The following is an 18,672-nucleotide window of genomic DNA, read 5'->3' on the forward strand; positions in this document are numbered from 1 at the left end:
GGCTTTTGTACTTAAATGGGCAATATTAGCCACAACTATTTAGAAAACTTGACCATCCATAGTGGCTCATTTTCACGAGGGTGCCAGCTTAAATTTTACTGTATTGCTTCTTAAATTGATATTTATTTGGCCTACAATTTTGTGACCTGAATGTATTCACTTGTAGTTCTTGGAGGCATGTTGGAGTTTCTTGTAGTGTGAACATTGGAACTCAGTTTGCAAGGTGTTAATTTGCTTCAACTGTATGTTTCTTTGCAAGAGCTCTCAATTCTTCAGGCTGATATACAGTTCATCTCTGTTTGGGGTAAACTTCTTAGTAGCAGGGACTATGTATCTCTTCTTTTTCTCTTTTCCCTTCCCCTCTACTGTGGCAACCCACCACCTCTAGGAGACCTATGCTGTAATCGTCCTTAGTAAGTTTTGACTGATATACTATAAGAGAACATTTTCAGAAATATACTCCCGTCAACAGGGATCATTTAATCAAATGTTGTAGTGTCCAGACTAATTCGTAAGTTGTTAAATTTCCTGGAGTTGAGAACAGTTATTAGGCTGACGTGCAGGATATTCTCAGGACTTGGTTAGTGTTTTGTACCTGTGTTGCAGTCACTGGCTGGAGTTTTCATTACATGTCTTTCAGAGTCACCATATAAAAATGTTTAATGATAATGCTTTGCCTTACCCTTACCTAGAACAAGCTGTAGGCCAGGCATGATGGTGCGTGCCTGTAGTCCCAGCTACTCAGGAGGTGAGAGGATCACTTAAGTCCAGGAGTTAGAGACTGTGGTGAGCTGTGATCTCGCCACTGCACCTCAGCTTGGGTGACATAGTGAGACACTGTCTCACAAACAAAACAAATAAAAAACCCAAGTTGTTAAGGTAGGCTCAGCAATTCTTAATGTGTAAGTGGGTATTTCATCTTATCAATAGCTTGTTTAAAAGCTTTGATAATAGTGCACACATCTCTGTGTAAGGCTATAGTTATATCCTGCCTGTTGGTATCTTAGCTGTCTGAGATCTCATCTTACCAGCACAAAGCTGGGGAAACTAGAATCTAAATACTAAGGGACTAGATTTCATTTCAGAAAGCATGTGCACTAAAGCTGTTTTAAATATTATTTACATAAAAATCACACTGTGCTGGGCGCGGTGGCTAACGCCTGTAATCTCAGCACTTTGGGAGGCCAAGGCGGGTGGATCACCTGAGTTCAGGAGTTCGAGACCAGCCTGGCTAACATAGTGAAACCCTGTCTCTACTAATAATACAAAAATTAGTCGAGCATGGTGGTGCATGCCTGTAATCCCAGGTATTTGGGATGCTGAGGCAGAAGAATCACTTGAACCTGGGAGGCAGAGGTTGCAGTGAGACAAGATCAGGCCATTGCACTTCAGTCTTGATGACAAGCGAAACTCCGTCTCCAAAAAAAAAAAAAAATCACATTGAGGCCTCTCTCAGTCTGTTTATATACTATCTTAGCAATCTTGGTTTTTCTCCCCGCCGCCTCCACAAAACCAACAGGAATGTAGAAACTGCACAGCAGGAAGCGGGGATGGGACTTCTACAAAAGTCACAGAAAGTGGCACAAAGCCCAGGGGTCTAGGAGCAACAAAGCCAGGCACAAATCTGGAGGCCTCTTGGGCATCCGCATGTTACAATCTAGTGCAAGAACTGAACATTTTGATGAAAGCCTTGAGCTGTTCTAAAAAAAAAATATTTGAAGTAACTGATACTCAGTTCTGCTTCTAGTCAGAGAAGTGTGTGACACTCTGTTAAACTTGGGATTACACCTGTAATCCCAGCACTTCGGGAGGCTGAGGTGGGTAGATTTCTTGAGCTCAGGAGTTTGAGACCAGCCTGGGCAACATGGTGAAACCCATCTCTACTAAAAATTCAAAAATTAGCTGGGCATAGAGGCGGGTGCCTGTAGTCCCAGCTACTTGGGAGGCCGATTGGTGGAGCCCCGGAAGTTGAGGCTGCAGTGAGTCGGAATGGCACCAAAGCACTCTAGCCTGGGTGACACAGTGAGACCCTATCTCAGGAAAAAAAAGAAAAGAAAAAGAAAACACCACCAGAAAAAGAAACGTGGAGTCTGTGATACATGTTTTGGATGGTTGTCATCACTGGAACAGTTGTAAAGAAGTAACCTGTACTGAGATGCTTAGAATTAGTCAGACATCAAGCCAGAACCCTCTTCTAGCCCTGCTATAAAGGAATGTAAGACAAAAATGGTATCACAGGGCTGTGTCCATATAGTTACAAGGTCCGGTTGAGTGGGACAGATAAGTAAGGGCTGGAGTTGATGACAGGGAGAAATTCTGGGGGCTTGCCACGGCCCGGTGATGCCCGACTATAAAGAATGGATGGGATTGAGTGGGAGAAGGCATTCCTGTGAGGGAGAGTGGGAGGTCGCAGACCCTGCAGGGTAGGAATTTACCAGGAAAAAGATTCAAAGCATTACAGCAGAGCCTGCGAGTGGGCAGATCGTAGCTGCTGCCTTTGGAAAGATTAAAATGTGCTAGCTTTGCCTGGCTGTGGTTGGGGAATTTATTACATAGGCAACCAGTAATTGTAGATATGGAGGCAGAGTGCTGACAAGATACAAGCCCATAATGGAATATTCTTGTTTGGGACAGACTGTAGCCAATAGGTTACAGGTCTCTTAGTTGAGGTGAGATGTTGTAAGCATTGACTTTAAGGTGATGGCAGCAGGACCAGAAAGAGAATGGTAACTTCTGTGTGTGTGCATGTACATCTATGTGTGGGGACAGTTTTTCTGTATCTTGAGCAAAAGAGGAAACCACTTCTCAACGAAGCGAAATTGAGACGTTTCTGAAGATACAGAACTTACATAGCTTTGTTTCCGGTTGTGCACATGTACCCTAAAACTTAAAGTATAATAATAATAAAATTAAAAAAAAAGATAAACTTTCTCTTCCTGAGAGAAATGGACCTTATCAAGAGATCTTTTCCGCTCTGACTTTACTTGGGAAAAGACTTTGGAAGTTTTGGGTGTTGCTGGGTGACAGAGGTTGAAAGCAAAGGAGAAAGAATTGGAGAATCTTGTTAAAGCTATTTTTTTCTGCTTTGATCCATTCCCATTACAGAAAAGATAGAAGAAATCTACAAGGCATTTATTAAGGAATCTGGTATCCAATTCAGTGAGCTGGAGGGACAGGTGCTTCAGTTCCATCTCAGTAACCTGGAGTACGCCTGTGGCAGCAACCTTCACCAGGTGCGCTTGGGTTTTGTGAAAGGTGTGCTTTGAAAATACTTGGTTTAGGCCGGGCACAGTGGCTCACGCCTGTAATCCCAGCACTTTGGGAGGCCAAGGTGGGCAGATCATGAGGTCAGGAGATCGAGACCATCCTGGCCAACATGGTGAAACCCCGTCTCTACTAAAATACAAAAAATTAGCCAGGCCTGGTGGCGCATACCTGTAGTCCCAGCTACTCGGGAGGCTGAGGCAGGGGAATCACTTGAACCTGGGAGGCGGAAGTCGTAGTGAGCTGGGATCGCGCCACTGCACTCCAGCCTGGAGTCTCAAAAATAAAATAAAATAAAATACTTGTTTTTGTGTATGTGTGTGTGTGTTTTGTGTGTCTAAATATTGAATTTGAGCTGGTTTGGATAAACAGGAAAGAATGATTCTGCTTAAAAGTTTGAAAACCATGACTTCTGAGCATATTAACCCCACAGTGGTTTTGGTTGTTTTTTAAACTTTTTTTTTTTTTTTAAGCAAGAGAAACTCTTCTTCAGATAATGCTTGTGAAAGAAGCTCAATACGTAAAAACAAAGGAAGAGGCTGGGTGCAGTGGCTCCCTTCTGTAATCCCAGCACTTTGAGAGGCCAAGACAGGCGGATTGTTTGAGCCCAGGAGTTCAAGACCATCCTGGGCAACATGGCAAAATCCTGTCTCTACAAAACATACAAAAAATTAGCTGGGCTTAGTGGCATGTGCCTGTAGTCCCAGCTAAGTGGGAGGCTGAGGTGGGAGGATTGCTTGATCCCACGAGTTCAAAGCTGCAGTTAGCTGTGATGGTGCTACCACACTGCTGCCTGGGCGATAGAGTGAGACCAGGTCTAGGGGGAGAAAAAAGAAATCAATCACTCCAAAGGAAGGAGGGCTATTGGGCTGAATCAGAGCAGGGTCTCTTATGTTTTTCTAATTTTTTGTAGAGATGGGGTCTTGCCATGTTGCCTAGTCTGGCCTTGAACTCCTGGTCTCAAGTGATCCTCCTGCCTCAGCCTCCCAAAATGCTGGAATTACAGGCATGAGCCACTGCACCAGGACTTGTCTCTTTACCGTCCTTTCCCTGCCCTCTGCAGAGGGCCTTGGGTCATTTCTGTGGAACCGTGGAGTCGGAAACACTGCTCTCGAGAAGCCAAAATAGAGTATCCTTGCAAGTCTGGTCTGTTTACCTTGTTAAAGTAAATTTAAGCTTGCCTAACTCATTTAACCAACTGTGAACTTAATACCCCAGTATTCTGTATTTTGAATAGAACTCCACGGATGATTTCAGAGGCCCCTTTGGGACCTCTCCATTTCCACTTGGTTCTGCATTGTGATTGGAATCATGCTATTTTCCAAAATCGTGCAGGGTTTCTATTCTGTAGAGCTTCCATGTTGAGAACAGATAGCATATTTATATATGTTGATCAAATACAGTTTTACCCTCATAGAATTCTACTTTGCCAGAGTTGTCAATATAGAAAATCAGCTTCTATTTTTATCAAGGAGTGGTACCCATGTCCAAGTCATATGGACCTTTTGTTCTCAAATAAACTTTCCTCAAATAAAATTATCGAGATTTCCTCCCCCAATGGTGGTCTCTGCCTGGGCTGGTCTGCCTGTCCCCTGCCCTCCTGCCTTGGTGGCTGTTCCCACCTGGAGCTCCTCATATTGGCTCTCAGGCACAGGCACAAGGATTTACACTGCTGTGTCCCCAACCTCTCTTGTTTCCCAGGTATCTGCTCGCTCGTGGGACCACAATGAATTCTTTGCCCAGTTTGCTGGTGACCACACTCTGCTAACTCCCGGGTACTCGGTGATAATTGAAAAACTGGCAGAAGGGCTTGACATTCAACTCAAATCTCCAGTGAGTATCAACTGCTGGGAGGCTCTGGCTCGCCTTGTTTGGGGAGCATGTGAAGTTCTGGGCATGCGGCTCACACAGGAGAATGGGGCTGGCTTTGGTGTTTAGCCAGGGTCTAGAAGTACTTTTGTGGCTCATTCGTAGCCTGTGTAGCATTATCCATGTCAGTGAGGCAGCTGCTGCTGCTTGGAAACCGTAGTGGCCCCAGTGCATTTCTATTAAGAAGAAGGTATTCAAATTGCTTCGCAACTTTCCTAACCCAGTGCAGTTATTTTCACTTTAAAATTTTCCCTTCAAATCTTTGTCTCAGTGCATTTGTATTGTGTGTTGTAATCATGGGGGTGATTACTTAACTGTATTTCCCTTCACACCATATTATAACTATTTTCTATATTCCGACACAATGTTTATTTTGTATATTCTGACACAGTATAAATTCTAACTCCCTCAGTTCAGCTATAACAATTGTTTAGATCTCTGAATGCCAGGAAAAGATTCCCCTTAGCCTTGGAGATGTAAATTCATGTAATATGAGAATCGGAAAGGATCCTGGATCACGTGGTTCCATCCCTCACTTTTTTTCATAATTGCTTTTTGAGCAGGTGCAGTGTATTGATTATTCTGGAGATGAAGTGCAGGTTACCACTACAGATGGCACAGGGTATTCTGCACAAAAGGTAAGAGCTAGGGCAGTACAAGGGTGGGTAGAAACCTTTGCTGCCAGGGGCTTGGAGGGAAGGACAAATCTTTCCTATCAAGGAGTTTGCCTTTGGGAATCTGCCTGGACCCTTGTTGGATTTCTGGTAAGTTATGTATCTCCACTTAATTGTATGTAGATATGCAAAGCTGATTTCATTGCTCTAACACTGTATAGACTCCTGGCAGATGGAATTCTGAATTGTGTTCCTTGAGGTGAGTTCTAGGGCACATTAGTCCTGAGAGTTGAACAAGAAAAAAAATTCCTTGGCCAAATAAGTTAGGCAAGGCCAAGTAAGTTTGGGAAGTATTGTATACGATACTCTACTTTTAGGATTAAATAGGAGTTGTATAGGGTTAAATAGAAGTATGTGTATGTGTGTGTGTGTGTGTATATATATATATATATATATATATATATATTTTTTTTTTTTTTTTTTTGAGATGGAGTCTCGTGCTGTCACCCAGGCTGGAGTGCAGTGGCGCAAACTCGGCTCATTGCAAGCTCCGCCTCCCGGGTTCATGCCATTCTCCTGCCTCAACCTCCCAAGTAGCTGGGACTACAGGCACCCGCCATCACGCCTGGCTAATTTTTTTTTTTTTTTTTATATTTTTTAGTAGAGATGGGGTTTCACCCTGTTAGCCAGGATGGTCTCGATCTCCTGGCCAGCCTCGGCCTCCCAAAGTGCTGGGGTTACAGGCGTGAGCCACTGTGCTCCACCCAAATAGAAGTATATTAAAGGCTCTGAGAAGTCCTGCATTAAAGAAATCTATTTTACTTTTATTCTGTGCTCTCCACATTTTTTTAAACCACGGAATCCTTCTTCAGATCAGGAAAGTTCTGTTTTCATCTTGAAATCTTGAAACTATCAGAAGTACTTTCATATGGCTTAAATTTTTTGTAAACAGCTTTAGTAGGTGAACAGTACAAGGTACTGCTGAATCAAATACCTGAAATCACACTGAGATTTATAGTATTGGAGAATAAAGGTGCCTCCTTGGGGTAGAGGGGATTTAGTAAACCTTGAAAATTTAAGTTTAGTTATATCTTAAGTGACTATGAAAAAATATAATTGATGAACTATCACTAGTTCCTAGACTAGCTATGCTTCCTACACTTCAGGTATCTAAAACTTATAGTCCTTGATTTTCATACAGAAATAAAGGACTGCATGTCACATGGGAAAGACAGGTCTAGGGAATGAGTTAGTCGGGGTAGGGGGTCCTAATATTATTCCTGCCATTAACCAACTAGGAGATTTTGGGCAGCAATCCCTGGGCTGCACGTCGGAATCACCTGGGAGGTGCTTACAAAGAAAGGTTGGAAAGCCCCACCCTGATGCATTCTTGTTGAATTGGCCTCGCTTTTTTGTTTGTTTTTTTCAGAGACAGGGTCTCAGTCTGTCGCCCAGGCTGGAGTGCAGTGGCACAGTCATAGCTCACTGTAGCCTCGAGCAACTGGGTTCAAGGGATCCTCTCACCTGAGCCTCCCTCGAGTAGCTGGGATTACAGGCATGCACCATCATGCCTGGCTAGTCATGTTTTTAAAGCTTCTCAAGTGATTCCAGTGTGCAGCCGTGGTTGAGAACCTTGTCTGCAGTGACCTTTTCTGTAAGCTCTTAATAGGTTTTGCCTGGTGGTAAACAGTGTTTAAAAATACTACCTTTTAAAATTGCAAGTCACCCGACAGTTCAGCCTCTGCTGTTCTGTAGCTCCACTTCTTGGTGTCCAGGACAGCAAGCTGGTTATAACTCCCCTGCTTTGTTACTCTCTGCCTGACCCTGGCCAGTACTTGTGCGTTTCTGTGTTTGTATTCCAGCCTTCTGGAGAAATTAGGGCACAGCTTCAGGCTGCACTTTGAAATGTTTAAAACAAATATTTTTATTGTAGCTAGCACGCACCACAGTTTGCATTGGAAGTTTCCCCAAACTTGTAAGAGAATAATTTTCAACCCAACGTGATAGACCGATGAACCTCCAGCAGACTAACTCGGTCTAGGCTGCTTCCATTGACATCTCGCTTTTATTACTTACTAGGATGTGTTTATATCATTTGCCTATTTGTTTACCCAAGGCTTTTCTTTCTTTTTTTTCTCTTTCTTTTCTTTTTTTTTTTTTTTTTTGTTTTACAGGGTCTTATTCTGTTGCCCAAGCTGGAGTGCAGTGGTGCAGCTTGTAGCTCACAGCAGCCTCGAACTCCTGGGCTTGAGCAGTGCTCCCACCTCAGCCTCCTGTGTAACTGGGACCACAAGCACATGCCACCACACTCAACTAATTAAAAAATTTTTTTTTGTAGAGACAGTGTTTCCCTATGTTGTCCAGGCTGGTCTTGAACTCGTGGTCTTAAGCAATCCTCTCGCCTCAGCCTCCCAAAATGCTGGGATTATAGGTGTGAGCCACTGCACCTGGGCTACTCAAGTTCTTATGCTTTTCAGTGCTATTTTGTCATTAAGAAAACATCTAGATTTGTGGGCATGGGTGGCTCACGCCTGTAATCACAGCACTTCGGGAGGCTGAGGCGAGAAGATGGCTTGAGGCCAGGAGTTTGAGACCAGCCTGGGCAACATGGTGAGACCCCGTCTCTACCAAACATAAAAAAATTATCTGGGCATCGTGCTGCACACCCACGGTCCCAGCTACTACAAGAAGCTGAGGCAAGAGGATCACTTGAGCACAGGAGTTTGAGGCTGCTGTGAGCTGTGATCATGCCACTGCACTCCAGCCGGGGCAACAGAGCAAGACCCTGTCTCTTTAAAAGGGAAAAAAATCTAGATTTTATTTATTTTCTTGCAATTTAATTGGATAGTAATTGGTTTTTTGTTGTGGTTTGCCTCATTTTTTTTTTTGGTTGCATGGTAATTATCTATAAATAGATTATAAACTTCTTGATGATAGAGAACATATTTTATACTTTATAAAAATATTTTCATGTGGCAGAAAATAGTGACAAAATCAGAGAACTCTGAACTTCCTGTGATCCTAGAATTGAGAGTTAAGCCAAATATACAAAATCTTTGAAGCCTCAGGTAGATTGGGTGCTTGGTCTTCAACTCCATTCCACTCTGATCCTAGGGTGTCATCCTGTACTGCAGATATTAGAAAGCAAATACACACACTCTTCCCCAACTCCCTACAGCAGGTTTCTAAACATCCATCCAGCCCAGCCAATCTGATGCACTTGCATGAGATGTAGAAGGTGTAGGTTGACTTTCGCTTCCCTTCTGCTGCCTCTGTTGAGAGCACACAATGGTGGAGGTGTTTGGTTCTTCTGCAGCAGGGTTCGTGAAAGTTGCAGGGTTTAGTCAGTAACCACAAGTCAAGAAGGAGGCCGTAAGGCATCCATGTTGCTGGTGCACGTGGTTCTGTATGTGGCATGATTCTGGAGCTGGCAGTAGTAGTAATGGCGTCCTGATTGTAGCAACGATAATGGGGTCTGGAGCCAGAAATGTCCAATTCCTAATGTTTGTGATGTGTTTCACTACTTATGAAGCATATTGATGTATCTTGTAAATTTTAGTTTTAAAGCATCACCCTGATTCGCAGAGGTTAGTGGGGCAGATACTACCTTCATTTTATAGATGTATGGCAGAGATGAGTGGCAGGCTTGGCCACACAGTAGAATGTATCAGGAATGATGCATAAAGTTCTCCTGACTCCATAGTTAGGGCTCTTTCCTCCTCAAGTACTGCTTTTCGGGGTTTTTTTTTTTTTTTTTTTTTTTTGAGACAGTCTCTCTCTTGTCGCCCAGGCTGGAGTGTAGTGGCGTGATCTCGGCTCACTGCAAACTCCACCTTCCAGGTTCAAGAGATTCTCCTGCCTCAGCTTCCCAAGTATCTGGCACTACAGGCACCTGCCACCACACCTGGCTAATTTTTGTATTTTTGTAGAGACAGGGTTTCACCATGTTGGCCAGGCTGGTCTTGAACTCCTGACCTCAGGTGATCCGCCCGCCTTGGCCTCTCAAAGTGCTGGGATTACAGGCATGAGCCACCGCACCTGGCCTCTGCCGACTCTTCTTATCTAAGATGATTATTCACCATCAGGACGTTTTTTGCCCACTCGTCCCTGTGGTTGCCACTTCTGCTTAGCCAGGCATTGGCACCCTTGTGCAGTGAGCAACCTGCACAGTTGCACATGGCAGCCCTTGTTCTTGCCAGTATAACAGCATGGGTTGTTGATACCAGTGTAGTGGTAGTGTGAGGTTCTGTTGCTGTTTGTTTGTTAACTGTTAATTATTTTCCACAGGTATTAGTCACTGTACCACTGGCTTTACTACAGAAAGGTGCCATTCAGTTTAATCCACCGTTGTCAGAGAAGAAGATGAAGGCTATCAACAGCTTAGGCGCAGGCATCATTGAAAAGGTGACTTAAATGACTTCATCCTCAGCAAGAAAGAGATTAATGTCAGATGATAGATGTTAACTTCTGATATGGAGAAGTAGTGAGTACTATCTGAATACAAATAAAACTCAAGGATTTCCTTTTCATTTGAGTAATTGTTCGTGAAGAACACAGAAGAATATTATCAAAACGAAAGGAGGAGAGCTGGCTGAGGTCTGTGAGTTTTGACTTTAGGAGAAAGAATCTTGTTATTCACAATTTGAATTTGGTATAAGCAATTCTTTTATCCCTTTTTTTCCCCCTTCTGCTTTCTTTCTTGTCTGCTTTCCACTCATTGGCCCCAGCGAGGACAGAGGTTTATTTCTCCTGCCTTTAATATCTCCTGTAGCAGAATGGGCCAGTGCTGCAGCCCATTCTGACAGACCTATGAGTAGTGAGAGTTTAACTTAGGGACATACGCCCAGAAGTGAGTCTTAGGAATGCTGGGCATCTTCAGACTAGCTTCTAGGTTGCCAGTGGGTTCCATTATCCATGGGAATGGAACTGAGTGGCATCAAAAGCAAGGAGCTGGGCTGGGCACAGTGGCTCATGCCTGTAATCCCAGCACTTTGGAAGGCTGAGGAGGACGGATTACCTGAGGTCAGGAGTTCAAGACCAGCCTGACCAACATGGTGAAACCTCATCTCTACTAAAAATACAAAATTCGCTGGGCGTGGTGGTGTGCACCTGTAATCCCAGCTACTTGGGATGCTGAGGCAGGAGAATCACTCGAAACCAGAAAGTGGAGGCTGCAGTGAGCCAAGATCGCTCTATTGCACTCCCAGCTGGGCAACAAGAGTGAAACTCCGTCTCAAAAAAAAAAAAAAACCCCAAAAAACAAAACAAAACAAAAAACAACCAAGGAGTTCACAAGGGGAAAAAAGGAGGTGAGGAGAATGGAAAGAGCGGTATTTGGGGTTGTTCTTTCGGGCAGTGTCTTTGTTTTAGAGTAGAGCTACAGGTTGCTGCTTAGATATTGCCTGTGGTTTTGTGACGACAGACACCTAACCACCTTTCTTCTGCTCACTTTGCAGATTGCCTTGCAATTTCCGTATAGATTTTGGGACAGTAAAGTACAAGGGGCTGACTTTTTTGGTCACGTTCCTCCCAGTGCCAGCAAGCGAGGGCTTTTTGCCGTTTTCTATGACATGGATCCCCAGGTAAAATCATTCGTGAACTGTGGTTTGAATTTCCGTCTTAAAGTTTAGAACTTGATGTGATAATTACTCACCTATCAAGCTCAGGAACTAACGAACATCATGGAGACCCTGGGTCTATGTTTATATTCTGGGAGGACACTTGGACTGGACATTTTCCTATAGGAAAGGAGCCCCAGTATTTGCCATGTCTTCTTAAAGTCCTCATGTTGCTCCCTGGGACATGAATTGGATGCTTGTGGAAACTGTCATTTCAGGCTATGGGGGAATTCCTCTTAGGTGAAGTTGGAGACATCAGAGTCAATGAGTGGTGCTTGAAACTTCCTCTCTGAGGGGCCTCTAGGGAGCTGGGAAAGGGTGTATGATTGGTGAGGGAGGGTGTGAGTGTCAGCAGATGTGAGAGCTGAGGGAAGGAAGGAGAGAGGAGAATGGCATACCCAGAGCTGGACGGGGGTGGTCACTTTCTCTGCCATCATGTCACTGCCACACGAAAGAATCATGGCTGTTTCTGACTTTCAGTTTCAAGAAACTTTGTCTTAAAAGGTTTCACATAGGAGCCGAGGGCAGATTTTCTTTACCATTTGAGGTTTTTTTTATTTTTCATTGTTTTATCTGCAGATTTTCCTTCTCCATCTCTTTCTACTTCTTCCGAAGCAAGCTTTAATTAGTGAACAGCCAAGGGAACCTTAAAGTTGCTATTTACATTTCTTAGTGTTTTTCTTTTCCAGCAGGAAGCAATAGAGTGGATGGATGAATAATGAGTGTTTGCGAGGAAAATGGACTGGCGAGTGACGTGCGGATAAGGGACAGCCAGAAATAGTGACATTTAACTTGTGAGAGTGAGGCTCTTGGCCGGGTACAGTGGCTCACGCCTGTAATCCCAGCACTTTGGGAGGCCGAGGTGGGTGGATCACCTGAGGTCAGGAGTTTGAGACCAGTCTGGCCAACATGGTGAAACCCTGTCTCTACTAAAAATACAAAAGTTAGCCGGGCATGGTGGCAGACGCCTGTAATCCCAGCTACTCTGGAGGCTGAGGCAGGAGAATCACTTGAACCTGGGAGGCAGAGGTTGCAGTGAGCCAAGATTGCACCATTGCACTCCAGCCTGGGTGACAGAGCAAAACTCTGTCTCATTTAAAACAAAACAAAACAAAACAAAAAACAAAAAAAAAGAGTGAGGCCCTTATCTGTGGGAGCTGAGCACTCAGAGACCTCCTGCTTTTCCCTTTCATGTCTCCAGAAGAAGCACAGCGTGCTGATGTCTGTGATTGCCGGGGAGGCTGTCGCATCCGTGAGGACCCTGGACGACAAACAGGTGCTGCAGCAGTGCATGGCCACGCTCCGGGAGCTGTTCAAGGAGCAGGTGAGAGAGAGGAAGCCCTCCTTGAAAGGGGCAAGCCGTGCTTGCTATCCAGAGCAGGTGTGAAGCCCAAGCAGCCAGCGTCACTGAGAATCACGGGAAGGAAGGCAGAGGCCACAGTCTTCTTTCTTTCAGAGTCCCACTGCCCACCTCAGCACTGAGATTAGTCTGTGAGGGCTGTCATCACAGAGTACCGCAGACTGGCTGCCTTAGACAACAGAAACTTGTTCCTCACAGTTCTGGAGGCTGGAAGCCTGAGATCGAGGTGTCGGCAGGGTTGGTTTCTCCTGGGTCCTCTCTGTTTGGCTGGTAGATGGCTGTCTTCTCCCTGTGTCCTCACATGGGCTTCCCTCTGTGTGTGTCTGTGTCCTCATCTCCTCTTCTTATGAGGACACAAATCAGATTAGATTAAGGCTCACCCCGGCGACCTCACTTTAAAGTAATTACCCGTTGGAGACCACGCGACGAAATACAGTCACATTCTGAGGCACTGAGGGTTAGGGTGTCCACATGGGAATTTGAGGGAGACACGGTTCTGCCTGTAACAGTGCCCTGTACCTTTTTTTACACAATTGTCTTCCTTCCTTTTTTTCTTCTCACATCATACACACTTCCCTTTTTTTTTTTTTTTTTGTAAGGATATAAAAGGCTCGGTATTTTCTATGTGGATTCTATATTTACTGAAGCCCTAGAAGCTTTGACTACAGCTTTCCTTTTAAGAGGAGCCTTGGCCAGCTTTTTTTAATATCCCACACATGCAGATAGTCTCTTTTCTCCACGGAGCTCAGGATACTTTGTTTGCCAGTGTACTAAATCTCACCATCTCTGGAGATTTGTAAATGACCATGGCTTATATCTTTTTGAAATAAAGGAGCAGAAATAGAAGTGAAATGACTCAGAAGTTACGTAAGTTAAAGAGAAAGGGGCATTCAGATATGTTGCTTATTTTATTTCATTTTAATTTATTTATTTTTGAGACGGAGTCTCACTCTTTCGCCCAGGCTGGAGTGCAGTGGCACAATCTTGGCTCACTGCAACCTCCACCTCCCGAGTTCAAGCGATTCTCCTGCCTCAGCCTCCCGAGTAGGCTGGGATTATGGGCGTGCTCCACCACACCCAGCTAATTTTTGTATTTTTGGTAGAGACAGGGTTTCACCATGTTTGCCTGGCTGGTCTTGAACTCCTGACCTCAAGTGATCCGCCTACCTCGGCCTCCTAAAGTGCTGGGATTACAGGTGTGAGCCACTGTATGGCCAGCCTTGTTGCTAATTTTATATGAGAGGATCTATCTAGTGATGCAATCCCTTGCTTGGGGTTTTTGTTCAGAAGTTGGTTTTTTACATTAGTTGTTTGGAACTTAGCTTACCGTTTCTATAGAAATATTGTTTATCGTGTTGCTTGTTGGAGGCCAGCTGACAAATTACAGTCGCTCTCTCTTACTCGAGGCTTTGCTTTCATGGTTTCAGTTACTGTGGTCAACCAAGGTCTGAAAATATTTGATGGAAAATTCCAGAAATAGATTCATAAGTTTTCAGTCATGCACTGTTCTGAAGAGCGTGTCCAGTACCTCCACGCTGTAGACATTGCCTGTCCATTAGTCACTCAGGAGTCATCTCTGTTATCAGAGCCATGTTCACATACCTTTTATTTCAGTATAGCGTTATAATTGTTCTATTTTATTATTGTCATTAATCTCTGTACCTAATGTATAAATGAAACTTTATCATAGGTATGAATAGGAAGAAACATAGTGTGTATAGTACTGGTCCTATCCGTGGTTTCAGGCATCCCCTGCGGGTCATGGAACATATCCCTGGCGGGGAAGAGGGGACTGCTGTATTTTAAGTTGAGTGAATGTGAAACATAACCTTGTATCACTGTTTTGTGGAGAACCCTGTTGAGAATTCCAACCTGTGATCCTGAGACTCCACCCTTCCCTTTTCTTCTTGGGCCAGAGACTCCTTTCTGCTACCACACGATGGAAAAGGGAAGGCCCGAACTCTTAGCCATGGGTGATAGCCCCCAGTAGAGGCAGAGTGTGTCCCGGGCAGAAGGAGGAGGTATAGAAGTGAGGGAATTGTGTGTGGGTGGGGCAGGAAAAGAGAGGATAAGACACAAATACCAGCTTGGGTAGATTTAAAGGCAGCAGGAGGAACATCTTGAGAACTACTGTTTCAGAATGATACAGGAATGGACTCAGGTCCTAAACAGGGGGCAAAATGTATGAGTTGGGTTGTACCATGTCTATCTCCCTTCTTTTTTTTTTTTTGAGACGGAGTCTGGCTCTGTTGCCCAGGCTGGAGTGCAGTGGCGCGATCTCGGCTCACTGCAAGCTCTGCCCCCTGGGTTCACGCCATTCTCCTGACTCAGTCTCCCGAGTAGCTGGGACTACAGGCGCCTGCCATCATGCCTGGCTAATTTTTCTATTTTTAGTAGAGATGGGGTTTCACCGTGTTAGCCAGGATCGTCTCGATCTCCTGACCTTGTGATCCACCCGCCTTAGCCTCCCAAAGTGCTGGGATGGGACTACAGGCATGAGTCACTGTGCCCTGCCATCTACATCCCTTCTTGATCCTACTTCATAATTCCTTTCTATTGGACACAGGAGGTCCCAGATCCCATAAAGTATTTTGTCACTCGGTGGAGCACAGACCCATGGATCCAGATGGCATACAGTTTTGTGAAGACAGGTGGAAGTGGGGAGGCCTACGATATCATTGCTGAAGACATTCAAGGAACCGTCTTTTTCGCTGGTGAGGTATGGATCTTGATTCCAAACCCAATTATTTGTATTTTGATTTCTGTCTTTCATCTAAAATGATATCTGCCCAGAGTTAAAAAACCAATTCAAATACTGTCAAAAGTCTTATGACCACAGACAGCAGAAGCCTTCTCACCATCCTCTTGCTCCCAGAGGCAGCCGTTTTTAACCTTCCAGCTATTCCTTCTGGACTTCACTTCATATTTTAAAAGTGTTTATATTGCCATCTCTCTTTCTTTTTTGTTTTTTTGAGACAGGGTCTCGCTCTGTGGCCCAGACTGGAGTGCAGTGGTACAGTCCTAGCTCACTGCAGCCTCAAACTCCCAGGCTCAGGTGACCCTCCCACCTCAGCTTCCCAAGTAGCTGGGACTGCAGGCATGTGCCACCAAGCCTGGCTAATTTTTTTTTTTTATTTTTTGTAGAGACGGGGTCCGCAGTGTTGCCCAGGCTGGCCTCAAACCCGTGGCCTTAAGCAGTCTTCCCACCTCAGCCTCCCAGAGTGTTAGGATTACAGGTGTGAGCCACCATGCCCAGCCTATGATGTCATCTTCTGATTTAACATTAGACAGACATCATTGACTGCCTCCCTATTGGGTTAAAGACTTAGCCCATTTAGTCTCTGCACCATTTGCTCAACATGGTTATTTCACACTTTTCATTAAATTGGTATTGGTATTTACATGGCTGTGTAAATGTTATTTACTGCTGAGCCAAGAAGGTGTCCACTGATACCTTCTTACACAGTTTTCTGTTTTCTTGGCAATTATAATGGCTCCTTTGGTCATTAGCTTAATTCCTTTGGTACCTCTCCCCATGTCTCCCATACCCTGCGTTTGTCTCTCATTTACAGTTGACACTGTCTGAGCTGGCCGGCTAGCTCCAGTCCTTGAAATGTCCCCTTCCTGAGTCCTCTTCCCTCTGCTCTGGTCCACACTGGTTGACCTCTGAGATTACTGCAGAGTGTCCTCCTGGGTCTCTCTAATTTAATTTAATTTAATTATTTTATTTTAAATTTTATTTATTTTTTTGAGACGGAGTCTCTCTCTGTTGCCCAGGCTGGAGTGCAGTGGCACGATCTCAGCTCACTGCAAGCTCCGCCTCCTGTGTTCACGCCATTCTCCTGCCTCAGCCTCCCGAATAGCTGGGACCACAGGCGCCCGCCACTACACCCGGCTAATTTTTTGTATTTTTAGTAGAGACGGGGTTTCACCGTGTTAGCCAGGATGGTCTCCATCTCCTGACCTCGTGATCCGCCTGCCTCAGCCTCCCAAAGTGCTGGGATTACAGGTGTCAGCCACCGCGCCTGGCCTGGATCTCTTTTAAAATCACTCTCCAGCATTGGGCCTTTATTTCTAAGATCCCTCTCTTTCTTGATTTACTTCTGTTGAAAAATGTTTTGCTATTCTGATTTCTGATCCTTTTACTTCACTTTCTTATCTGCTAAAATAAAGATGAGTTTTTTCTCTTTCTAGAGATTCTGTTCCATATCTTGGAACTTTTGAATTGAGCATCTAATGTTTCCTCTTTACTATTATTCATCTCTTACGCTACTTTTGGGGGAGATTTTAAAGTCGTCCAACTCTCTAATTGACTTTGAAATTTTTGGCTTTTACTTTATGAGCACTTTCTTGTTTGCAGAATGTTCCTTTTTTGTAGCATCCTCTTGTTACAACTTGTTTCTAAGGTTTTAAAGCTTTGGATGATTTTGCTTTTATGCTCCCTCCCTCCCTGGTTTCCTCAGTCTCAGAGTTCTTATTTTGTGTGCTGCAGTCTTTGCCTGCTACATGTCCAAATCCCCGATCCATCACCGTTGACTTAGATTCGAGCAAGGCATTTTTTAAAAGCTTTGTGAAAGCTCCAGCAAGCTTATCAACCAGTGGCCGGATTCCCAAACATCACTATCTGGGAACAGTTAGTTTCCTGTGTGGTGGAAGCTCAGCCCCTGGCACTGTGGGCGCTGGAAGCTTCATTGTTAGTTATGAAGGCTTCATTTCACTTCATCCCCATTTTATTTGGTGCTTCGCCCTGATCTCTAAGTCACATCTCTGAGGAGTTGCAGCCGGTCAAGTGGGGAATGTGGTGAGGGATGTATTAATAATTGCTCTTTATAGTCTTTAAGCCAATCCTGTTTTCACCCCTTGCTAACCTCTGCCTCCATGGTTCCTCATACTTCCAATGGCTGAGATTTTCTAAGGATTCTCTGGGATGAATTGGTTTGCTTTTTGTTAAAACCCCTGCCCCCAACCCCAAACTTAAAATGAATTGTTACCACTCTTTCACCTGTGTTCCTACTTCGTTTAATATGGTTTAGAAGTACACGTCTCATTGTTTCATCTAAAATATAGTTACCGTTTTTGTTTACAGAATAACAACATTGGCCGGGTGCGATGGCTCACGCCTGTAATCCCAGCACATTGCTGAGACAGGTGTATCACCTGAGGCCAGGAGTTTGAGACCAGCCTGGCCAACATGGTGAAACCCCGTCACTACTAAAAATACAAAAATCAGCTGGGCGTGGTGGCAGGCGCCTGTAATCCCAGCGACTCAGGAGGCTGAGGTAGAATCGCTTGAACCTGGGAGGCGGAGGTTGCAGTGAGCCAAGATCACGCCACTGCACTCCAGACTGGGAGACAGAGTGAGACTCTTTTTCAAAACAAAACAAAAGAATGACATCTAAAAACCAGATGACTTTGATTACTCCTTGGCCTATGAAGACCTTACTCTGTGGCAAGGGGATAAAGGCTGCATGCCAGACAACAAATGTCAGCAGCTTCAGAGAGACGGCTGTTTCAGGCTACTGTGCCTTAGGGTCATGAACATGGCTTAGATGGCTTCTTGCTTTCCTTTGCTGCTTTGATGCAATTATTACCTCACCTTTTTCTTTTTTTTTTTTGAGATGGAGTCTCGCTGTGTCGCACAGGCTGGGGTGCAGTGGCGCGATCTTGGCTCACTGCAACGTCCGCCACCTGGGTTCAAGCAATTCTGTTTCAGCTGGTGTGTGCCACTGTGCCCGGCTAATTTTTTATTTTTTTTAGTAGAGATGGGGTTTCATCATGTTGGTCAGGCAGGTCTTGAACTCCTGACCTCAGGTGATCCGCCTGCCTCCCAAAGTGTTGGGATTACATGCGTGAGCCACCGCTCCTTCTTCTAAAAACCTATTTCTGAGGCTTCCTTCCCTCACTGCCACTTTCTCCCCCGAGGAGTCACTATATTCCTGCTGATGTA

General features: G+C 44.7%; 1 protein-coding gene across 6 annotated transcripts in view; it reads left to right on the top strand.

Moving 5' to 3' along the window:
• Positions 1-18,672, top strand: part of KDM1B (lysine demethylase 1B) — a 69,098-nt gene that overhangs the window by 47,693 nt on the left and 2,733 nt on the right. For 3 of the 6 annotated variants that reach the window (XM_034961517.3, XM_055113207.2, XM_063604761.1), the window contains 7 exons: positions 3,106-3,233; positions 4,966-5,097; positions 5,697-5,771; positions 10,035-10,151; positions 11,204-11,329; positions 12,567-12,689; positions 15,292-15,444. In XM_034961517.3, coding sequence (XP_034817408.2) covers positions 3,106-3,233; positions 4,966-5,097; positions 5,697-5,771; positions 10,035-10,151; positions 11,204-11,329; positions 12,567-12,689; positions 15,292-15,444 — 854 coding nt within the window. Of the gene's footprint in view, positions 1-3,105; positions 3,234-4,965; positions 5,098-5,693; positions 5,772-10,034; positions 10,152-11,203; positions 11,330-12,566; positions 12,690-15,291; positions 15,445-18,672 lie in introns of all 6 variants that reach the window. The other 3 variants (XM_034961516.3, XM_055113206.2, XM_034961519.3) reach the window with 1 other exon arrangement.

This window comes from Pan paniscus, chromosome 5 (genome assembly GCF_029289425.2).
Source record: "Pan paniscus chromosome 5, NHGRI_mPanPan1-v2.0_pri, whole genome shotgun sequence".
Taxonomy (NCBI): domain Eukaryota; kingdom Metazoa; phylum Chordata; class Mammalia; order Primates; family Hominidae; genus Pan; species Pan paniscus.